At 40.1% G+C, this 20,560-nt stretch overlaps 1 protein-coding gene across 1 annotated transcript; it reads right to left on the reverse strand.

Moving 5' to 3' along the window:
* Positions 1-16: 16 nt before the first annotated feature.
* On the reverse strand, positions 17-19,917 carry MRPL39 (mitochondrial ribosomal protein L39). The gene is made up of 10 exons (XM_058522954.1): positions 19,836-19,917; positions 18,916-19,122; positions 16,923-17,062; positions 14,498-14,597; positions 13,405-13,472; positions 10,354-10,466; positions 7,503-7,568; positions 6,099-6,252; positions 2,026-2,073; positions 17-120 (listed from the first exon to the last, which is right to left on the reverse strand). Exons 1-10 carry the CDS (start codon positions 19,900-19,902, stop codon positions 73-75), a joined length of 1,011 nt encoding a protein of 336 aa, XP_058378937.1. The 5' UTR covers positions 19,903-19,917; the 3' UTR covers positions 17-72.
* Positions 19,918-20,560: the final 643 nt, after the last annotated feature.

Genomic DNA, 20,560 nt, shown 5'->3' on the forward strand with positions numbered 1-20,560 from the left:
TAAGCACACCCAAACATTACATAGGAAACTTTTATTTTAATTCACTATACATATTTAAATTTTAGGAAGTTACTAGGAAGATGTACTTTCCTCTGCAGGTTTGGTTTGATCTTCAGTTACCTGTAAAAACATGAATAGCTTTACTTTTCTAATAAACACTTTCGATTTTACCCTTCACCCACCATTTAAAATCATTCCACAGTCCTTCTCTTATAATGACCCTTTGTCTTCTCCTTCAATAGTAATTAGTATAGAAAGTTAAGTAGAAAGAGAAGAAAACTTACAAGGCCAAGTTCCCAACATAAATTATCAAGTAAAGGACAATAATTCCATTAAAAATATAATCTGAGGCATATATCTAGGCTTCTTGAGTTTGTCATTTTACTTTTCATCTATAAAATGAAATCATTAAGACAAGAAAAATACCAGCAGTGCTACAACAAGGTATTCTAAATCAGTCTATTTTGTTGGGAGATATAATTATATTTTGAACATATAGCATATTACAGGTTTATTAGAAACAGCTATCTGTATGTCCATATTTCTGTTTTATGTCACTCAGAACACATCAAACAAACAGAGCTGAGCTGTATTCTTCATCACCCCAAAACCTCCCCCACCTCCTGCATTATCTATTTTAGTGAAGGGTTCTATCCAGCTGCAAACTCAGCATTAGAGAATCCACAATTCTTTACCTGTATATTCAATCAACAGTCATATTAATTCTACCTAAGTAACTCTCACAGCCATTCTCAGTGCTATGCCTGAAGTTTAGGATCTCATCATCGTCTATCTCCCTAGTAGGACTGCTGGCTTCAGTGGCAGCTATCTTCCACGCTGCCCCCAGAATGAGCTTTTAAACAGGAACAGCTTACCAATGGGGCACTTGCTTGTTCAAATTCTCCAGTTACCTCCAATCACCTTCAGGAGGGGAATGCAAATTCCACATTATGGAAGACAAGCCCCTCATATTCTATTTAGGATAAACTTATTGTGACTCATCACCCACACTACAGGTGACTGTACATTCAGATTCATCTTACATTCACCATGCTCTCCACTCCTCCATACCTCTAGGCAAGCAGCTTCCTCTGAGATAACCCCAAACTCATCCCCTAGCAAATTATCTACCTGGCCCACTTTTATTAAAACCAACTTAAGAAACAACAACTCCTGGGAACATTCCTTAACCAATCTCCCAGCTTGGTTTGGGCCTTCTCTTCTGCGAGCCAGAGCCCCACATGCACATCTGAACTGTCTGCCTATAAGTCAAACGATTCCATTAAAGTGACTTCCTTGAGGGCGGCAAGTAGGCTTTGCTCATTTTTGTACCTACAGTTCCTGGTACATAACAAACACTCAATAAGTCTGTGTTAGCTGAATCATGTATGCTTGCAAGCTTGACTAGAGTGGAAAATTAGGGTGACTAGGAAGGGTTCATGAGGCCAGATTACACAGGACCGCTATCAGATAATGTAAGTAAAAGATGAACACTCAGACTATGAAAGAGTGAAGAGGGATAGTCGTGGTCAAGAAATGGAATCATTCCTATTTGTGAAACCTAAACACTAATGACACAGAATAAACTACAAAACACAAGTACTCAAACTTGGTTTTTCAGGACATCTGCACATTTAATACGTCAAGAATCGAGACAGCTTTAAAAGGTGACAAATCTTAATCTTTAAATGTTCATTAAACTTACAAAAAAATTATCATGAGACCTAATTAACACCACTACAACCACTGAGAACTATAACTATTATATAGAAATATTCTTATTTCTCTACAAGAAAATGACAGTATCATTTTCATGATATTAACAAATAAAAAACAAGAGAATTGCCAAATTACAACTTTTCTCTTGCCAAAATAGTACTGGAGTCAACACCCACAACACTGCGTTAGCTACTGAGACAACTAATTATTTTCTTTCTTTCTCTTTCTGTTTTTTTATTGTTGTTGTTGGTTAATTTCAATGAAAATTTCATAAAAGAGTACTCCTTGGCTGTCAAAAACACTTACCATTTTCCGAGATCTCTCCAATAGCTTATCCCAAATCATAAAATGTGCCTTGAAAAGAAAAGATTTACTATGAATTAAATAAAACAGTAAAGTTAAAATAAAAAGGTTTGAGTCTTTATATAGGTTTTAAAGAAAACAAATACATAAAGTTAGTACTGATAAGGCTAAGTTGTTGCAAAGCAGATTAAAGTAGGAGAAAAAGGTACTTTATAGAACAGCTGCTTTGCTTAGTATTTAAGGAAAAAAGACTGAATATGCCCTTCTTCCTCTTTTGTCCTTCTTAATCATTACCATCTTAGAAAGCATTCCTTCTAATGGGAAGCAAAAATCTGCCCCACTTTCTCATAGACTGCGGTTCTTTCCTTAAACAGCTAATTTCAATATGCTAGAGGTCATTCTTCAAATTATAAGCAATCATAAGAGGTTCATTAAGAAGCAACTGTGACATCTTCACACTGAAATGACAGATCTAGAAAATTTAGCAAATTACCCTAAAGAACAACTAAAAACTAACGAAGACAATAGTAAAATGATAGAACCAATTTCGTAAATCCACAATCTTATGTAGCAGAGAATGATGAGAATGCATAAATGAAAACTGTGCAAAGCGCATAATGACCATATCAATTTTATTAAGTCAGTTGAAGGTGATACTGAGGGATATGGGTGGGCCAGTGACTATTTCACACTGAATGAGCTGGTAAAACCTATAATAAAAGGTAAAGTTACTAAATATGCACATGCAAACCCTTCTGGAGAAAGAGCAGCAGGGTGTGTTTAAAGGGAAAACCATACCTGACTCAGGCAGAATGAACAGCAGGTGCAGAGATCTTAAGGTGTGGCTGGAATGTAATGGGTGATGGAGAAAGTGGTATGAGATGAAGTCAGAGAGACAGGCAGGGGCCAGATAATGGAGGGCTTTGTGAGAAGAAGGGTAAAGGGCTGGGATTTGTCTACGACAAGCCATTGGAAATTTCGAGACGGAGGAATTACATGATCTGATCTGTGTATCAAAAAGATCATTTTGGCTACGGAGTGGAGAAGGTGCTGTAGCGGGCAAGAATGAAAGCAAGGAAGAGAGTGAAAGAGGGAAACAGTAGTAGAAGAGATGCTATGCAGCGGATGGATTCAGGACATGTTTTAGAGTTAAGAGTTGAAAGGACCTGCTGATGGCTGGGATGGGGCATAGCTATGAGGGAAACAGAATCAAGGAGTACCTCAAACAGCAAGGCAGATGATGGTGCTGTTTACTGAAATGGAGAAAGCTAAGAAAGGAAACAGGTATATTGAGAAAAATCAAACACGTAAAGGACACATATGCTAAAAATTACAAAATGCTGATGAAAGAGATGAAAGAAGATTTAAAAATAAATGAAAAGATACACTGTGTTCATAGATTGGAAGACTCAATATAGTAAAGATGTCAATTCTCCCCAAATTGATATACAGGTTTAATAAAATTCCTATCAAGAGCCAGCCCTGATGGCCTAGCAGTTAAAGTTCGGTGACCTGGGTTAGGTTCCTGGGCATGGAACCACATCACTCGTCTGTCAGTAGCCATGCTGTGGCGGGGGCTCACAATAGAAGAACCAGAAGAACTTACAACTATACACAACTATGTACTGGCACTTTGCAGGGTTGGAGGAGAAGAAAAAAGGAGGAAGATTGGCAATAGATGTTAGCTTAGGGCGAATCCTCCCCTGCAAAAAAACAAAAGAAAAATCCCAGCAAGATTTGTTGATATAGAAAAGATTACCCTAAAATTAAACGGAAAGGCAAAGGACCTAGAATAGCTAAAACAATTTTTATAAAGAATAATAACATGGGAGGAATTATTCTACCTGATTTCAAGACCTATTTACAGCTACAGTAATCAAGACTGTGTGATATTGGCAAAGGGACAGACACATAAATCAATGGAACAGAAAAGAAAACCCAGAAATAGACCCACACAAATATAACCAACTGATTTTTAATAAGGGTGCAAAAGCAATTCAAAAGAGGAAGGACAGCCTTTTCAACAATGGTACTGGAGCAATTTGACATGTATAGGCAAAAGAACAAGTAAGCCTCAACCTAAATCACACAGTTCATACAAAATTTAACTCAAAATAGACCACAAACTTACATATAAACTATTAAACTTGAAGGAAAAAGAACAAGATAAAATCTTTGGGTTCTAGAGCTAGGCAAAGAATTCTTAGAATTGACACCAAAAGCATGATCTATAAAGGGAAAAACTGATAAACTGGACTTCATCAAAATTAAAAACTGCTGATCTGCAAAAGCCTGTTAAGAGGATAAAAAGACAAGCTACAGACAGAGAGAAAATATTTGCAAACTATGTATCTAACGAAGGACTAGTATCTAGACTATAAAAAAACTCCCAAGACTCAACAGTAAAAAAGTAAACAATCCAATCAGAATATGGACAGAAGACATGAACAGACATTTCACCAAAAAAGATACAAAGGTGGCAAATAAGAAAAGATGTTCAACACAATTGGCCAATAGGGAAACGCAAATTAAAACTACAATGAGGGCCAGCCCCGTGGCTTAGCGGTTAAGTGCGCGCACTCCGCCATTGGCGGCCCCGGGTTCGGATCCGGGTGCACACCGACGCACCGATTCTCCGGCCATGCTGAGGCGGCGTCCCACATACAGCAACTAGAAGGATGTGCAACTACGACATACAACTATGTACTGGGGCTTTGGGGAAAAAAAAGGAGGAATGCCAATAGATGTTAGCTCAGAGCCGGTCTTCCTCAGCAAAAAGAGGAGGATTAGCATGGATGTTAGCTCAGGGCTGATCTTCCTCACAAAAAAACAAAAACAAAAACAAAAAACAAACAAACAAAAAACTACAATGAGAAATCACTACCAACCTATCAGAATGGCTAAAAGAAAAAACAGTGACAACAAATGCTGACAAGGATTAGAAAAACTGATTATTCACACATTGATGGTGGGAATGTAAAACAGAACTCAGTTTCATAGTTTCTTAAAAAACTAAACATGCGCTTACTATTTGATCCAGCAATTTGCACTCTTTGGCATTTATCCCAGAGAAATGAAAACACATATTCACAAAAACCTGTACACAAACATTCATAGCAGCTTTACTCATAATAGCAAAAAAACCAGAAACAACCCAAATATCCTTTAACGAGTGAATGGTTAAATGAACCATAGTACATCCACACCAAGGAACACTACTCAGCAATAAAAAGGAAGGAACTATTGATATATTAATACGTGCAACAACTTGGATGAATCTCCAGAGAATTGTGCTGAGTGAAAAAAACCAATCCCAAAAGATTACATAGCATATGATCTCATTCATATGACATTCTCGAAATAACAAAATTATAGAAATGGAAAACAAATTAGTAGCTGGCAGGGGTAAGGAGGTGGGGGCAGGGCAGAGGGGAGTGGGTGTGAGTGGGTGTGGCTATAAAAGGCCAACATGAGGGAACCCTGTGAAGGGACTGTTCTGTATCTTCTGTGTCCACGTCCATACTCTGGCTGTGATACTGTACTATAATTCGAAAGATGTTACCATTGGGGAAACTGGGTAAAGGTACTTGGGATCTCTCTGTATTATTTCTTATAAGTGCATGTAAATCTACAACTATCTCAAAATCAAAAGTTTAATAAAAGAAGAAAGGATTAGCAAGCGCTGCAGCAACAGGGAAAATGATAGGCTTTGGGTCATGAATAAATTATCAAAATTAGGGAGAAAAACATGCCAAGTGTAAGGCCAAAAGGCATTCCAGAAGGTCTTATCAACACGCACTCCAACACTCCTCAAGGCACTCTCCCCTATACTAATTCGAAAAATTAAAAATACTATCTCAATTCGATTTAATTTTTCCAATTAATGTTTCTTTTGTGAATTATCTGTTTACATCCTGGGAAAAATTGTTTTTAATCATAAACCTGAGTTTACAAAATATTAGTGTCATGCAATTTAATGAAAATTAAAATATATATCCTTCAAATTGGTATACAATCAAGACCAGAATCATACCCACACCCAAACTGGATGACCTGAAACTTTAAGCTTTACTTACTCTTAAGTGAACAGGTAAAGAGAGACCCTGGAATCTTCGTACAAGACTCGACTGGGTGGCTTGAAGATTGTGAACTGCTGATACTTCATACTGGACACAAATACTTGTTCTTGGAATAAGAGGACCCTCACTCACATCAATGAAGTCACCAAATCTAATTTGATTTTAAAAATAAACAAATAAAACCTCAAAATCAAATCATTTACAATAGTTTGAAAAAAAAGTATTCATTCTGTTTTGCTGCCACGTCCCTAACCCATGTCCCTATGTAGTCCCTAAACTAGATCCCTATGTGGATCAATTCAGTCTCTAATAGCCCCTGTCATAACAATCTCAAGTGAAAAGGCTAAAACTTTGAAAATTAAAATCAAGGGAACCTTTTTCTTAATTAGCATTGATATAACTTTAAAAATTTTTAAGATCACTGAACACATCATGCTATCAAGTGGATCCAACGCCTAAAACTGATAATCTACAACCTTATAATAACTCACTGCAACAGAGTTTAGAATTCAGCATGTAGGACAGATTGTGTCCAAAGAGCAGCTTTCCAGAGGAAAAAAGCTAAGTCTGAGTCAAGAAAACATGAAGTTGAGAAAACAGACACAGGCCATGATGTCATTTTTGCATAACGCATTGTCCAACCTCTCATCCCTGCGTCAGAAAGCACATTCAGGGCCGGCCCCATGGCTTAGCAGTTAAGTGCGCGCACTCCGCTACTGGCGGCCCGCATTCGGATCCTGGGTGCGCACTGATGCACCGCTTGTCCGGCCATGCTGAGGCCGTGTCCCACATACAGCAACTAGAAGGATGTGCAACTACGACATACAACAATCTACTCGGGCTTTGGGGGAAAAAAAAAAGGAGGAAGATTGGCAATAGATGTTAGCTCAGAGCCAGTCTTCCTCAGCAAAAAGAGGAGGATTAGCATGGATGTTAGCTCAGGGCTGATCTTCCCCACAAAAAAAAAAAAAAAAAAAAGGAAAGCACATTCAGATATAACTTACTTATATGTAACATAAGTAGTAACTAATTAGTTAGTATTCATACTTCTGTATACATGAATTATATTCAATTCATAATAATGAATATTTTGCCCAATTTCAAAATTAACTTTTAAAAATTACATTTTTAAACACTGGTTTTCAACTCTTGAAATACAGAAATAAAAATAACAAACAGTAAAACAAGGAACAGAAACCACAACTGTTTCTAAAGATAATTTAAAGCTTCCAATTAACACCATTATCAAAACAATGAACAGAGTAACAGAAAATAAGGTAATAAGAATAAAAAATTAAGGTACAAATTCATCTTTTTCAGTCAGACACTCCATTCAGGTAACAATAAAGCTAAGCCTTCCTATAAATTAGCATAGCAGCCAATGTTTTCATTTTTACTTACCTGTGTAGCTTGACTATTCTCTCAGGGTTCTGAGATGCCTTCTCTTCTATGAAATTTATTTTATACCTAAAAAGCAGCAAGGAAAAAATTTTTTTAATTCTAAGTATACAAAAAGGTGTTTAAAGACACCGTCCCTTTCTCTTCCTCTTCAGCTGCAGTTTTTGAAAGAGGGGTTTGCACTTGCAGGTTCCCCTTCCTCACCTCCCACTCACACCTCACCTCCTTCAATCTGGCCACAGCCTCACAACTCCACCAAACTGTTCTCACCAAAGCCACAGGTGCCTCCTCAGTACCAACCTAATGGACACTTTTTGGTCCTTATTTCCACTGCTCACCTCCACTTCTCCAAGTGCTCTTTTCCACCGGCTTCTGTGGCATTCTCTACTGCATGTTATTTTAACTCTCTAGTCACTATTCTCTTTCTCCTCTCTTCGAGAGCTCTGTCCTAGACTCTCTTTCACTGTAAGCATCCTCCCTGGGCTAGCTCCTTGATTTGCACAGCTTTAATTACCACTTATGTGTCTATATTTTCCACATCTCTGCTTCTAATCCCCATACCTCTTCTGAGCCCCAAACTGTATATCCAAGAACCTTCTGCACATCCACTAGGGTGTTCCTGAAGCAACACACACTCCCAAATTCTCAAACCCAACAAAAACTTACTCCCTCTTTTCCCACCAAATTTGTTCTTATTTCTGAATTTCCTTCCTTAATGAATGACACCACCAACCACCTACATGTCCAAGAAAAAACTTCACAGATTTCCTTGATTCCTGCTTTCCCACCACACTCTCTCCATCTAATTCATCACCAAGTCATGTCAATTCTACAGCCTAAATGTCTCTCAAATCTACCCAATTCTGTTAGTATAGCTAATACACAGATGAAACTGCACAGCCCAGGTTCAAATCATGACTTTACCACATACTAGTATGAGCCTTGTCTATTTACCCCAGAGTGCTAAACATATATTACCTGTACGTGGGGCAAGACTGGGGAGCATTCGTTTATGCAAAAACATCCACTTACTGCCACACCCCTTCTCCAGAGGCCCCCATGCATCACTGAGGGAGCCGATTCATTTGAATACTTGTCCCTCTTGACCCAGCTCTAAGAGATGCTCCTGTCCCCTGGGAGCCAAAGACACTGAAAGCTCCCCCTGCAGAGGAAAGGCCAATCACTGTGCCACCTTCAACCATCCAAAAACTCTGGACCCTCACACTTTCCCCCAAACCATCCCCTACCTCCCTCCACATATTCAACTAAGTTACCAAAGTCCTACAAGCCTCTACTAGACTTTGACATTTGAGTGGGGAAAGGAAAATCTCAGTGTATGTGGAATGAAAGTCTGGAGTATGCTGTCCAGTATGGCAGCTATGGAGCACTTAAATATAATTAGTCCTAACTGAAATGTGCCTTAAGTGTAAAATACACACAGATTCTGAAGACTTAGTATGAAAAAGAGAATGTAAAATATCATTACTTTTTTTAACATAGATCACGTGTTGAAGTAACATTTTAGATATATTGTTTAAACAAAATGTATTATTAAAATTAACTTGGGGCTGGCCGGTGGCAGAGTGGTTAAGTTCGCGTGCTCTGCGTCAGTGGCCTGGGGTTCACAGGTTCAGATCCTGGGTGCAGACCTACACACCACTCATCAAGCCATGCTGTGGCAGGCATCCTACATACAAAGTAGAGGAAGATGAGCACAGATGTTAGCCCAGAGCCAATCTTCCTCAGCAAAAAGAGGAGGATTGGCAACAGATGTTAGCTCAGGGCTAATCTTCCTCACACACACACAAAAAAATTGACCTTTTCTTTTGACTTTTTTTTAATGTAGCTACTAGAAAATTTAGCTATACTATAGCTCATATTATATTTCTACTCAACAGCACGACCCTAGAATTTTGGCATGGGAGGTGACTTGATATGTTCTGATAATCCAAGAAATTTTCTTATAGAATCAATGGTGGTCTGGTTCTATAGAACTATTTGTACTCTAGTTCAGTTAAAGTAGTATTTTCCTACCACTTTCTAAGTATACTGGTCCCAGCATATACTAAATATTATAAACTATCCCCATGAGAATTTGTGTCTCGATTTATAAATACCTAAAGAAATCCCAATCTATAATCTTTAACAACTTGCAGTTGCATATTTTGGCTTCAGAATCTACTGTCTATGTTATGGGGTTTTTTTGGCAATGCAGATTTCCCTTTCTAATTAGCTCTAATTTCAATTACATTAGTATTAAACTTTAGTTTATGTTCTTACAGTTTGTAAAATAAGGTAAACTGGAAGTTTTCTGAGTGACAAAGGGAACTGAGAAGCCAGGCAGAATTTAAAATGTTCGCAAAGGAAATCCATCAAATGGATAATTCTCGTGTAGAAGACTAAGACTTGGCTGTGTAAACGTTCTACTTAGCTGTTAGCTCCCTCCCAACCTCTGGCATTTTCTCTCTTACCCTTTTTATTTAAAGAGGGGAAGGACTGACAGGAAAGGCTGCCAAATGCACAAAATAATAGTTTCTTAATATATCCTATCATTTCACAGTGGAAGGAAAAAGGAAAAACACACCGCTATGTTGATATAAAGAGAAGGACTGGCCAAAGACTCAGAGAAGTAAAATAAAGTGAGAAAATTATCATGGGGGGTGCTTCTTGTCAGTGAAATAAATAATGAGATTAACAAAAGTAAATAGGCTGGTCCAGAAAAAGAGATCTTAGAGCTAAAAGTAAAACAGTGTCCTATATACAAATATGTATAAAAATTCCTAGGAGTTGAATTTTTTTCATTACATACAACTTTGCGAAGTTTAATCTTGCTTTAAAAAAGGCTGACACTTACTTGTTGTGTTGAAATATTTCTAATGCCACTTTTGCTTCAACTTCCAGAGTTTCAAATGGAAGATCTTTATAAATTAAAGCACGAGCATCTTTTGTGAAGGAACGCAGGTTCTCCTTAAAAATGGAAGTATTAACCTTTTGTTACAATTTACTTAAAAGCATTTCTCTATAAGGCAGATAAGATAAAATTGTATGCTTAATATTATAAATACAACTAAGACAAAAAGCAAGAGCAAATTTGTTAGCAAAGCAAGTTATTAATTTACAACAATTAAATATTTGGACCATAAAATGTAGGATTAGCAATTTCTCCCAACTCCATAAAATATAAATCTTGTAATTTACTTGTAATTAAGATAGCCTGTATTAATAATAATTATTAAAGATAATCCTACAAAGAAATTTTAATAAACATTTCATTCAAATTATACAACTTTATTAAAATGATGATGCAACAAGTAGAAACACTACTAAATAAATAGTAAAATACAAAAATTTGTTTACACTTTGAGTATAATTAAGCTTTTCAAATGCAAGGGGAAAAAATTACTGTTTATGTGATTCAGAAAGTTTCACTAGGAAATGTAATGTCATTATTGGTCCTGTCCAAAATATAGCATAGATCCAATATTATAACTTTGTATTTAATGAAAATGTCAATTTTACACAATGAAAAGAATTAATAATACACATTAACAATGTTTATGAGATTTTTAATAAAAACTATAATTGAGTTTTCAAACTACAAATCATTACTAATACAGAAAAGATTAAGCACTATTACACAAACAATTCTGTAATAAAATTCTTTCCATAAACATCCTGTTAGACTGTTTTGTATTAAATGGCACTTCTCCTCTTTCTTTCTTTTTTTTTTTTTTTTGGTGAGGAAGATTGGCCCTGAGCTAACATCTGTTGCCAATCCTCCTTGTTTTGCTCTGGAAGATTGGTCCTGGGCTAACATCCGTGCCCATCTTCCTCTACTTTATATGTGGGATGCCGCCACAGCATGGCTTGATAAGCAGTGCATAGGTCTGCAACCCAGGATCCGAACCTGCAAACCCCAGGCCACCGAAGTGGAGCGTGTGACCTTAACCACTACGCCACTGGGCTGGCCCTCACATTTCTCCATTCTTAAAGGGATAATTTACTGTATAACAAATCCACACTCATGCTTTAACATAGCTGTTACCTGAATGTGACTCTCCCCTACTTTCTCTAAGTTGTCCACCCAACCCCATGGTGCCTTCAATTAGCTAGGACATTTCTTTTTTAAAGGTTCATCTTTAAAAAAAACAAAAAGAGGCAGCAAGTTTCATAGATAATGAGAGCTGAATCCTGATCTCATTAGTGTTTACCTAACTCCCCCAATCAGATAAGAATCTCTTCTTAAATGTGGGGACATACTTGAAAAAGAAGAAATTAGCTTGACACGAGTCCAGAGATCATGAAGAACAGTTCTGATCCCTTCCCTGGTCCCCCTCCTCATCTCTCTCTCCACCTCTCTTCCCTCTCACACCTTCTCTCTCTCTTCCTTCCTGTTTCCCTCCTCTCTCCCTCTTGATATTAAGCAATATGGGCAGGATTATATAAGAAATGACTTCCAAAGCCAGAATTTAAACCAGGGTCTCCCTGACTCAAAAATCTTTGCTTCTTTATTTTACTAAACCTAAGATGTACCACCACTAGCAAAGCCCTGGTGGTCTAGTGGTTAAGATTCGGTGCTCTCATTCTGCGACCTGGGTTAGTTTCCTGGTCAGGGAACCACACTACCCATCTGTCGGCTGTCATAGTGTGGTGGCTGCATGTTGCTATGACGCTAAAAGCTATGCCACCAGTATTTCAAATGCCAGCAGGGTCACCCATGGTGGACAGGTTTCAGTGAAGTTTTCAGACAGACTAGGAAGAAGGACTTGGCCACCTACTTCCAAAAAAATTCGCCATGAAACCCTGTGAATAGCAGCAGAGAACTGTCTGATATAGCAGGGAAAGGTGAGAGGATGGCACAAAAAAGACCGGGCAGGGTTTCAATCCACTGTACACAGGGTCACTACGGGTCAGAATCAACTCGATGGCACTAACAACAAAAGATGTACCACGAAGGAAAAAACACTACCAATTATAATCATAAGATGCTATCTACTGTAAAACATTTGTTTTCAGATATTAAAATGTGAAAAAATGTACAGGGTGGAATTGATTAAATGGTATGCTACACCACCTCCCCATTTCTGATCTCCAGACCGCCAGTCTGTAAGACACACAGTTTTGCTTAATTAAGAATTAGGCATTTGCCTATTCTCCCCAATCATAGCTAAGTCTCTAGGCCTGACTTTGGAAAGCTGTCAGCACCCCTACCTAGAGAGCACCTGATCTAGATCGTCCCTGTAAGCGAGGCCCCTATTGCTACTCAAGCCCCAGACCAACAAGGAGCCCCTCATTATGAAGGCTGACCATTCACAAAGAGTCCAGTCTGTTGCTCTCTAGTGTGGTGCTATCTGGGTTAGCTTTGTCCAAGTCTGATTCTTTAATTCACGACTCCCCTCCCCTCCACCCCACCCCGCCCCCGCTCCCGATGTAACCCTTGTACACAGGGAGATGTCACGGTACGCAACAGGCTGAAATGGTTTAGGGCAGTCGTTTTCACATTGTGCTCTGGGGATGCAAGGAGGTAAGGCTCCAGGGCCCCCCCACCACATCAACCGAGACAGGTAAGCCTCTGCACGCCATATTCTGGGCATCTTGAAAAGCACTATCTTAAGGAAGAGAAGGAGCAGTACAAGGAAGAAAGTGCTTCAAGAAAAGGTCAAGCAGGACATAAAGCTTCCACACAACTGACCACGCTGTTGTAAATACCCGCATTCACGTGCCTCGGTCTTACATACGCTGAAAAAGTGACAACAAAGACAGACAGACAGACAGACAGATAGACAGACAGAGATATTTTCTTTTAAATATCCTCAACATGCAGCGCCATTCAACAATACTAACAGGAATCATTCTAACAAAGAAAGACACAGACTAAAATTAATACTCCAAAGAGCATACTTACTTTTGTTGGCACCCATTCATCAAGTCTCTTATCCAAAACTACATCATAGCAGAAGGCTCCAGCTATTACTGTAAATCCAATCAAAATAAAGGCCAAGTCAAATCTGTTAGGGTAGAAAATTACTAATTTGCAACAACTGAAAATTTTGACAATAAAATGAAGGGTTAGCAATCTGTCCTAACCCCACAAATTACGCAACTGTTGCCATTATCCCAGCTGCTTGCCAGAGCTCCACCAACTTTCCCTCATCCAAAAAATTAACTCACTTTTTGTTAACCCAAAATCACCAGGATTTCTGAAATGTCAAAATTTCTTCAGGAATATTACCACTATAGAAATTTCAAATAGTTACTACATATAAAAATTCCAAAAGAACAAAATACTTAATAAGGAGATGAATGACTAAATGGACATGAAATGTTGAATTTCTTTTTTAATATCTCCTACATATCCTTATTTTTGTTGTTTTGTTCTTCTTAGAATCATTTATTAAGCTTTACAAATATTTTTGGGGTATATACTTCCACCTTTTTTTAAAAAATATGTGATCCCACTACACATACTGTTGCAAAATCCTAGTTTTAGCAAAATTACAAAAAGTATGAACTCTTCTATCGCCTCAAAATGGTGTCCCTTCCAGAGTCACGGTCATTTATGGTGAAATGGTACCACCTAAGTATAGCTTTCTCCAGAAGTCTATTTATACTCCCATCTCCTCCTCCACACACTCAATTTAGAAATAAACGCTTAAAGTGGTAAGAAATAAACACTGAGACAATGTAATTACTTGAAACTCACATTCAAGAGAAACATTCTCCTCTAATTCTATTAAGTATTGACCTCCAATAGTTAAATAGGATGGATTTTGTTACCTATAATAAATGGAACGTTATGTATGACAGTAACAGAATGGATCCTGTTACCCATAATAAATGGAATATATGTATGATGATACTTGATATTAGATTAGAAATGAACTCTATACAACACCAAAAACAGGTACCAAAATATTCAAGGATTACAAAAGGTATCTATGTATATTTAAAAAGTATGTGTGTGTGTATATATACATATATTTATATGTATACATTACCAGGAATTTCTGGAGCTCTGACCAAACTGACCACATATTCATCTTTGAATGCCCTCTCTATCACACAGCCCATCATCATGGCACAAGAACGCCAATAAGCCTACAAAAATAAAATGCACACAAACATAATACACACTAAGATTCACTAAAGTTTCTTCAACATTAAAATTTAGGTTGACTTTTGACTCAGGAAATATTTCTCAAATATGTGTCCATTCTCAGCATGTAGCAACAGATACCACCAGGCCATGAAATTCCCTCTACCAAGCAAAAGCCATGAAAGAATGAAGTACCAACTTCGTGTTGTTAGCCAAGTTTCTGTGCACGGCATCAGACACCATAATGTTTATGACCAAGAGACAGTTTTACTATCTGGTAGTAATTTTATTTTTATTTATTTTTGTGTGTGTGTGTGTGTGTGTGTGTGTGTGTGTGAGGAAGATCAGCCCTGAGCTAACTATCCATGCCAATCTTCCTCTTTTTTTGCTGAGGAAGACTGGCCCTGGGCTAACATCTGTGCCCATCTTCCTCCACTTGATATGGGATACCGCCACAGCATGGCCTGACAACGGGTGCGTCGGTGCGCGCCCGGGATCCAAACCTGGGCCGCCAGCAGCGGAGCGTGCACTTAACCGCTACGCCACGGGGCGGGCCCCTAGTAACTTTATTTTTAACCCAGGACAAAGTTAACTTGTTAACAAACTTGTGCTAAAGTAAAATAAACATATTAATTTATACCTATTTATGCCAGATATAAATATGGACGGAAAACTCAACTTTCAAGATTTATGAGGCCTATCCCGTACCTAACATCACACACATCACTCAAGTTACTCATATTCATAGCAACGCAACTTCACTAACTGGGCTTTCCATTTATTGGCACGTTTTTCACCAGGCACCTACCTACCGTGAGTATCCATGCAACGACCTTACCAGAGTCATAAAGAGAAACACGCGTCCTGCACCACACCTGCCCATCTTATGCCCTGTCCTGGCCCTACTATAACTGGGCACTTGACGTGCGTGAGCTCTTCTCCACACCTCAGGACTACAAGAATGGACCCACTTGGTTGTGTGTGGCAGAGACTGCTCCAGAATGTATTCTACAAAACCACATAACACACACTAAAAATAAGAACAAACCAGACTTTGAAGACGAGTAGCAAAATGTACTTCCTCATCTATCCTACTTAAATGTGTTTAGTGTCTACTGAACTCCAGAGTCAGAATGCCTAGGTTCAAATCCAGGCTCCACCTCTTCCTAAACTAGCTGGTTCAGTCAAGCTACTCAATCGCTCTTTGCTTCAGTTTATTTATCTGGAAAATGGGGATAATAGCTCCTATTTTATGGGATTTTTATGAGGATTAACTGAGTTAATACCTGCAAATCACGAGAGACAGTGCCTAGATACATAATAAATATTCAATGGTAGCTATTACTGTATCACGTCTATCATTTTCTTGCTTATTTCACTTCAACAAATATTTATTAAACACCTACTATATGTAAGTCAAGGACTAGGTTCAATACGGGACACGATCCCTGTCTTCACAGAGCCAAGAATCCAATGCATTCAACAGTGCATATTACAAGACAAAACTAAAATATTATATCTAGAGACACTAGCCAAGTGTTGTGAGGCCCTAAAGAAAACAGGGATCCATTCTGACCAGACGAAAATGAGAAGGTTCCACAGAGCAGATGGCATCTTAATTGAAGTACGGAAGATAAACAGGATTTTAATAGGGAGGAAAGAAAATGCTCAGAGTTGAAGGAAGAGCATCAGCAAAAGCAAGGAGGATAACACAGCATAAACCATTAGTGACCAAGTCCTCTAGTGTGGCCGGAGCGAAGAGGAAGTGGAAAGACGCAGTGGAATGTGAAGCTCGAAAGGCAGCCCGGCGTGAGATCACCCAGGGCCTGGAAGGTTATGTGGACAGTTTATCGGGTAGGCAAGCTCTTGAGGGGTGACATGATCCTTAGCCATGTCACTCAATAAAACTCCTATAGGACTAGCAAGGAAGACTTCAGTATGTTACAAAACGGGGGAGGGGAGGAAGAGTTAAAAGGTTATTGAAATAATCCAGAGACGATGGACAAAGGCTGAATTCCACCAGAAGCAGTGCGAATGAAATCACCCACAATATAGAGGATGATCAATAAATATAAGTCGAACAAAGATATGAATGTAAAGACGTATCATGTAACTTTCTCAAAATACAGAGAAATGGACGCCACTGGTATTTTTTGAACTGTGAAAATGCCTAACCTAACAAGTAAAACACAGACTATCTAGTACAGTACAACAAGTGACCTTGGCCATATTAGCACATCTCACAGTCCATAGAAAACAGACTTTAATAAAAAGGAGAAGAAAAAAAAAACTGTGACGGGGGGAGGAGAAAGTAGAGACAGAAATACCTTATTCACTTCTCCTGGATCACGATCTTTGAAAGTAAGAAATTTAATCTCACAGGACTTGGTCAAAGGCTTATACATGTCCCAAGGCTGTCCGTCCACAAGAGCCAGGATGGACTTCCTGCAGTACCACTCACTCAAATCTAGGAATTTAAAATAGATTGAAGGTCTAAATCTAACAAAACTCAAAGTGAAAAGTTACATTTTTAAGTGATATGTTAAGAAATAAAACAACAGAAAGACAAGATTCTGCAAGCCCTTTTTTGGGAAAAAAAGTATTATTACACATTACCTCTGTAATCAATAAAAAAATAATACCCCACACACCCAATGTATTGTTGATTATTAACCAAATTACCCAAACCATTTACAAAAATCATTAAGGCTAAGTCTACTTTGAAATTAGTCCATTACTAAGTAATAAAACAATTTCCAAGAGCTACACTTAAATATTCAGAGAGCAGCATCATAGATATATTTGGGTATATACACACACAACTTAGAAGAAAAGGGAAAATATATAAACACACATCCACAGTAAATCTGTTCTAGATGGGTTTGAAGTCTTCCTCCCAAACCATCTCTTGCTTCCCTTACGTGGACTCTTCAAGTTAAGTACTGCAGTCACCAGTTTTTAATTATTAGTATGAAGTTACATAAAAGCCAATCAGCTCTGGTCTGTTCTATGACCCCAGAATGCAATTCCAACCCTGATCAGCTGTTTTTCAAGTACACAGCTACTCACGGACATGGTCAAACTACAGGGTCTAAATTATCAGCCACTACAGAAGTTCCAGAAAGGCAGGGATCAGGTCTATTTTTGCTCACTCATCAGCATATCCAGAGCCGAGTACCAAGCCTGAAATACAGCAGATACTCAATAAAAGTTGACTGCATGACTGAAGGTATGAATGATGAGCGAGTCTCAGGCCGGTGTCACGCTGAGGGTGGTTCAGAAGCTTCATCTCTACCTGTGACGTGTATAAGGCTCCTTAAGGGCCTGAGCTTTGTCTTATCCTTCTCTGTAATCCTAACATCTATCATATCGCAGAGGGTCAATAAACGCACACTGAACAAATAAATAAATAATGATTTTAAGTACTAATTCAAGTACCACAGTAAAGGAAGATTGAGAGAGTACACTCTACAGGCCCACTTAAGCTGATGACCAAAGTTGTTAATTACTTAAACGGAATCATTACTCAGTTTTCCAAAAGTTTACACAGTGCCGCTAGTTATATATATGAATGAGCACTCGGGTATATATATCTATTGGGGGGGCTTCCTAAATTTAAATATTACCAGTTCTATCAAAGCTACTATAAAAGCACTTTGATCAAAAATAATATAGAGAGGCCCTGTTCCCTTAATTTCCACACCAAATCACACGCAGGGCACAGTTACCTCCCTTAAGATATGAACAAAACAAATATTTTTACCCCCCAAATCACATTCACCCTATTGCACATGTCCACTCACACATTTACCACAAGTACATGTAAATGCAAACAAAAACACAACACACACACAGAGACGCAAGTGGCAAGCAGATAAACGATTCAAGTTAGGCTATAAAGAGCTAGAAAGGAAAGGAGGTCCAAGAAAGCTCGGCATCTGAGGCCAGGGCAGTCCCTTTATCCCAAAATCCTTTACATCCTGCATGGTGACTGCTCCCATTGCACCGGAGTGCTGCCTAAAAGGGGCAAGTGCACTGGTAACAATGCTTTCAGGTCTGCCTTCTTCTACCAGAAACAATTAGAGCACCCTAACTTAGCCAGATTCAGGCAGGTCCCAGGACAACCTGAGCATTACAGAGCCAACCTTGCAAGACCCACAGTACCTTCAAGAGCTAAAGCGACAGTGAACAGACAGTAAGATGCCAGATACAGGAGAACTTCTGGGAAGTTCAGGAAGCAATTACAGCATCCTGTCTCCTCTGCACCACTTCTGCACAGCTCACATCAAACAGTCAAACTCCAGCCTGATTGTTACTTACGCATGGCACAGCTATAAGGAGTTGAAACGTTTTTATTCATCACAAAGATAGCACCAGGGTCGGTTTTCCCGACGTGTTTAACTTCAATCTTCTCAGTTCGGGGAGTTAATGATAACTGCCTGTTTTTCTCTATATTAAAGAGATCATTCTGCATTGCTATCAGTTCGGTCGGCGACAGCTGAGAAGCTGGCGATGTTGCTATGAATCCTGTGTAGAAGTTATAATAAATAATATAATAAATAAATACATTTCTATATATAGTAAATAAATAAATAAGACTGACAAAATGAATAAAAATACTGCCAACCCCACCCTGTTCCACTCCCACATCTCCATCCCCCAACAAAGAAAGAAGAGGAGGCAAAAGAACTTCAATCGCCAACAGAAGAAAACTGCGGCGAGCCCAGATCCCGTGTCTTGTCTTGAACTTTGCTCTTTCCCCATCAGATCACCATTTCCCACCAATTTCCTCTGTCACGTTGCAATCTGTGCTTTACAACGAGGGGCAAAAAGCAACTAGGAAGAGGAGTCAAAACTAGAAGAGTCACGGGGAAGGCGAGCAAAGCTGTGGCTGTGAGATGTCTTGGGGAGGACCAGCCAGCTCCAGGAGCCTGGAGGTCCCGGGTCAAGACTGTCGCCGTCCGGGGCGACAAATGCAGCTTATTTCAAACCCCAAATCAGCGGACTGGGCGAGTACAGGGATCCCAATGGGAAGAGGAGAACACGCCTGCACCGGGACGGGGGCTCCTCCCGCGGCCCGCCCCGACCCCCCGCGCCCCCAGATCGGGAGCCCAGGCCGGGGAGGGGCGGCCGCCCCGGGGGACTGGGGGGCCTTCCTCCCAGCACCCGCCTCGGGCCCCCTCTGGACAGACACCATCCTCCAAGCCTCGCTCCCCGTCCCCACGGCCACTGAAACTCACTCCAGCCGACCCCGCCGCCGCGGGGGGCGGCCCGCCAGAGCCGCAGGCCCCAGGCCCCCGTGGCCATTGCCTCCTTCGCGGCCGTAGGAACCGCGGCGCGCAGGTCCTTCTCCGTCTTCCTTCCCGGAAACTGAGCGCGCACGCTGGGTTCCGGAGGACAGTTCCGTTCCGGACCCGGCGCTCGGGCTGCGCGCCGCCACTAGGGGGCGCGTTCGCGCCTCGCTGAGGGTCAGTCGCCGGAGGCGGGGCGTCCCCGAGCAGCCGCGCTGCCAGGGACGCGGAGGGTGACCCAGAGATGCTGGGCGCCCGGGCGGCGGCGATGCCACCTCGCGGGCTCTGCAGGGAACAAGCGTCTTCTCTGGAGGGGCGGAGTGCGACACACGCCAGCCGCCTCCGCGGGTTCGAGTTCAGCCGGCGGGGCGAAGCTCTTGCTTCCCCCAAAGAGCATCTCTGGGGAGAAAAACTGGGAGAAGACGACGGCTTCTGTTTACTCCTGCTTTCGTGGTCACCACTCTGACGACATATTCTGGGTCTTGGCTTCAGTCTCGGTTTTGCAAGGGTGGGTTCTTAGGTCGGCTGGAGGGGGTCTGCGCCCGGGTTCTCCGTTTAATTGGCTCTATTAATGTGGACCTGGAAACACATCCTGTTGACCTTGGAGGGAACTTTGTGATCCGTAGAGCTCTTTACCAATTATCCAGATTCCTTTATATAGTAGAGAGAGCCTA

Source organism: Diceros bicornis, chromosome 27 (genome assembly GCF_020826845.1).
Source record: "Diceros bicornis minor isolate mBicDic1 chromosome 27, mDicBic1.mat.cur, whole genome shotgun sequence".
Classification (NCBI taxonomy): Eukaryota; Metazoa; Chordata; class Mammalia; order Perissodactyla; family Rhinocerotidae; genus Diceros; species Diceros bicornis.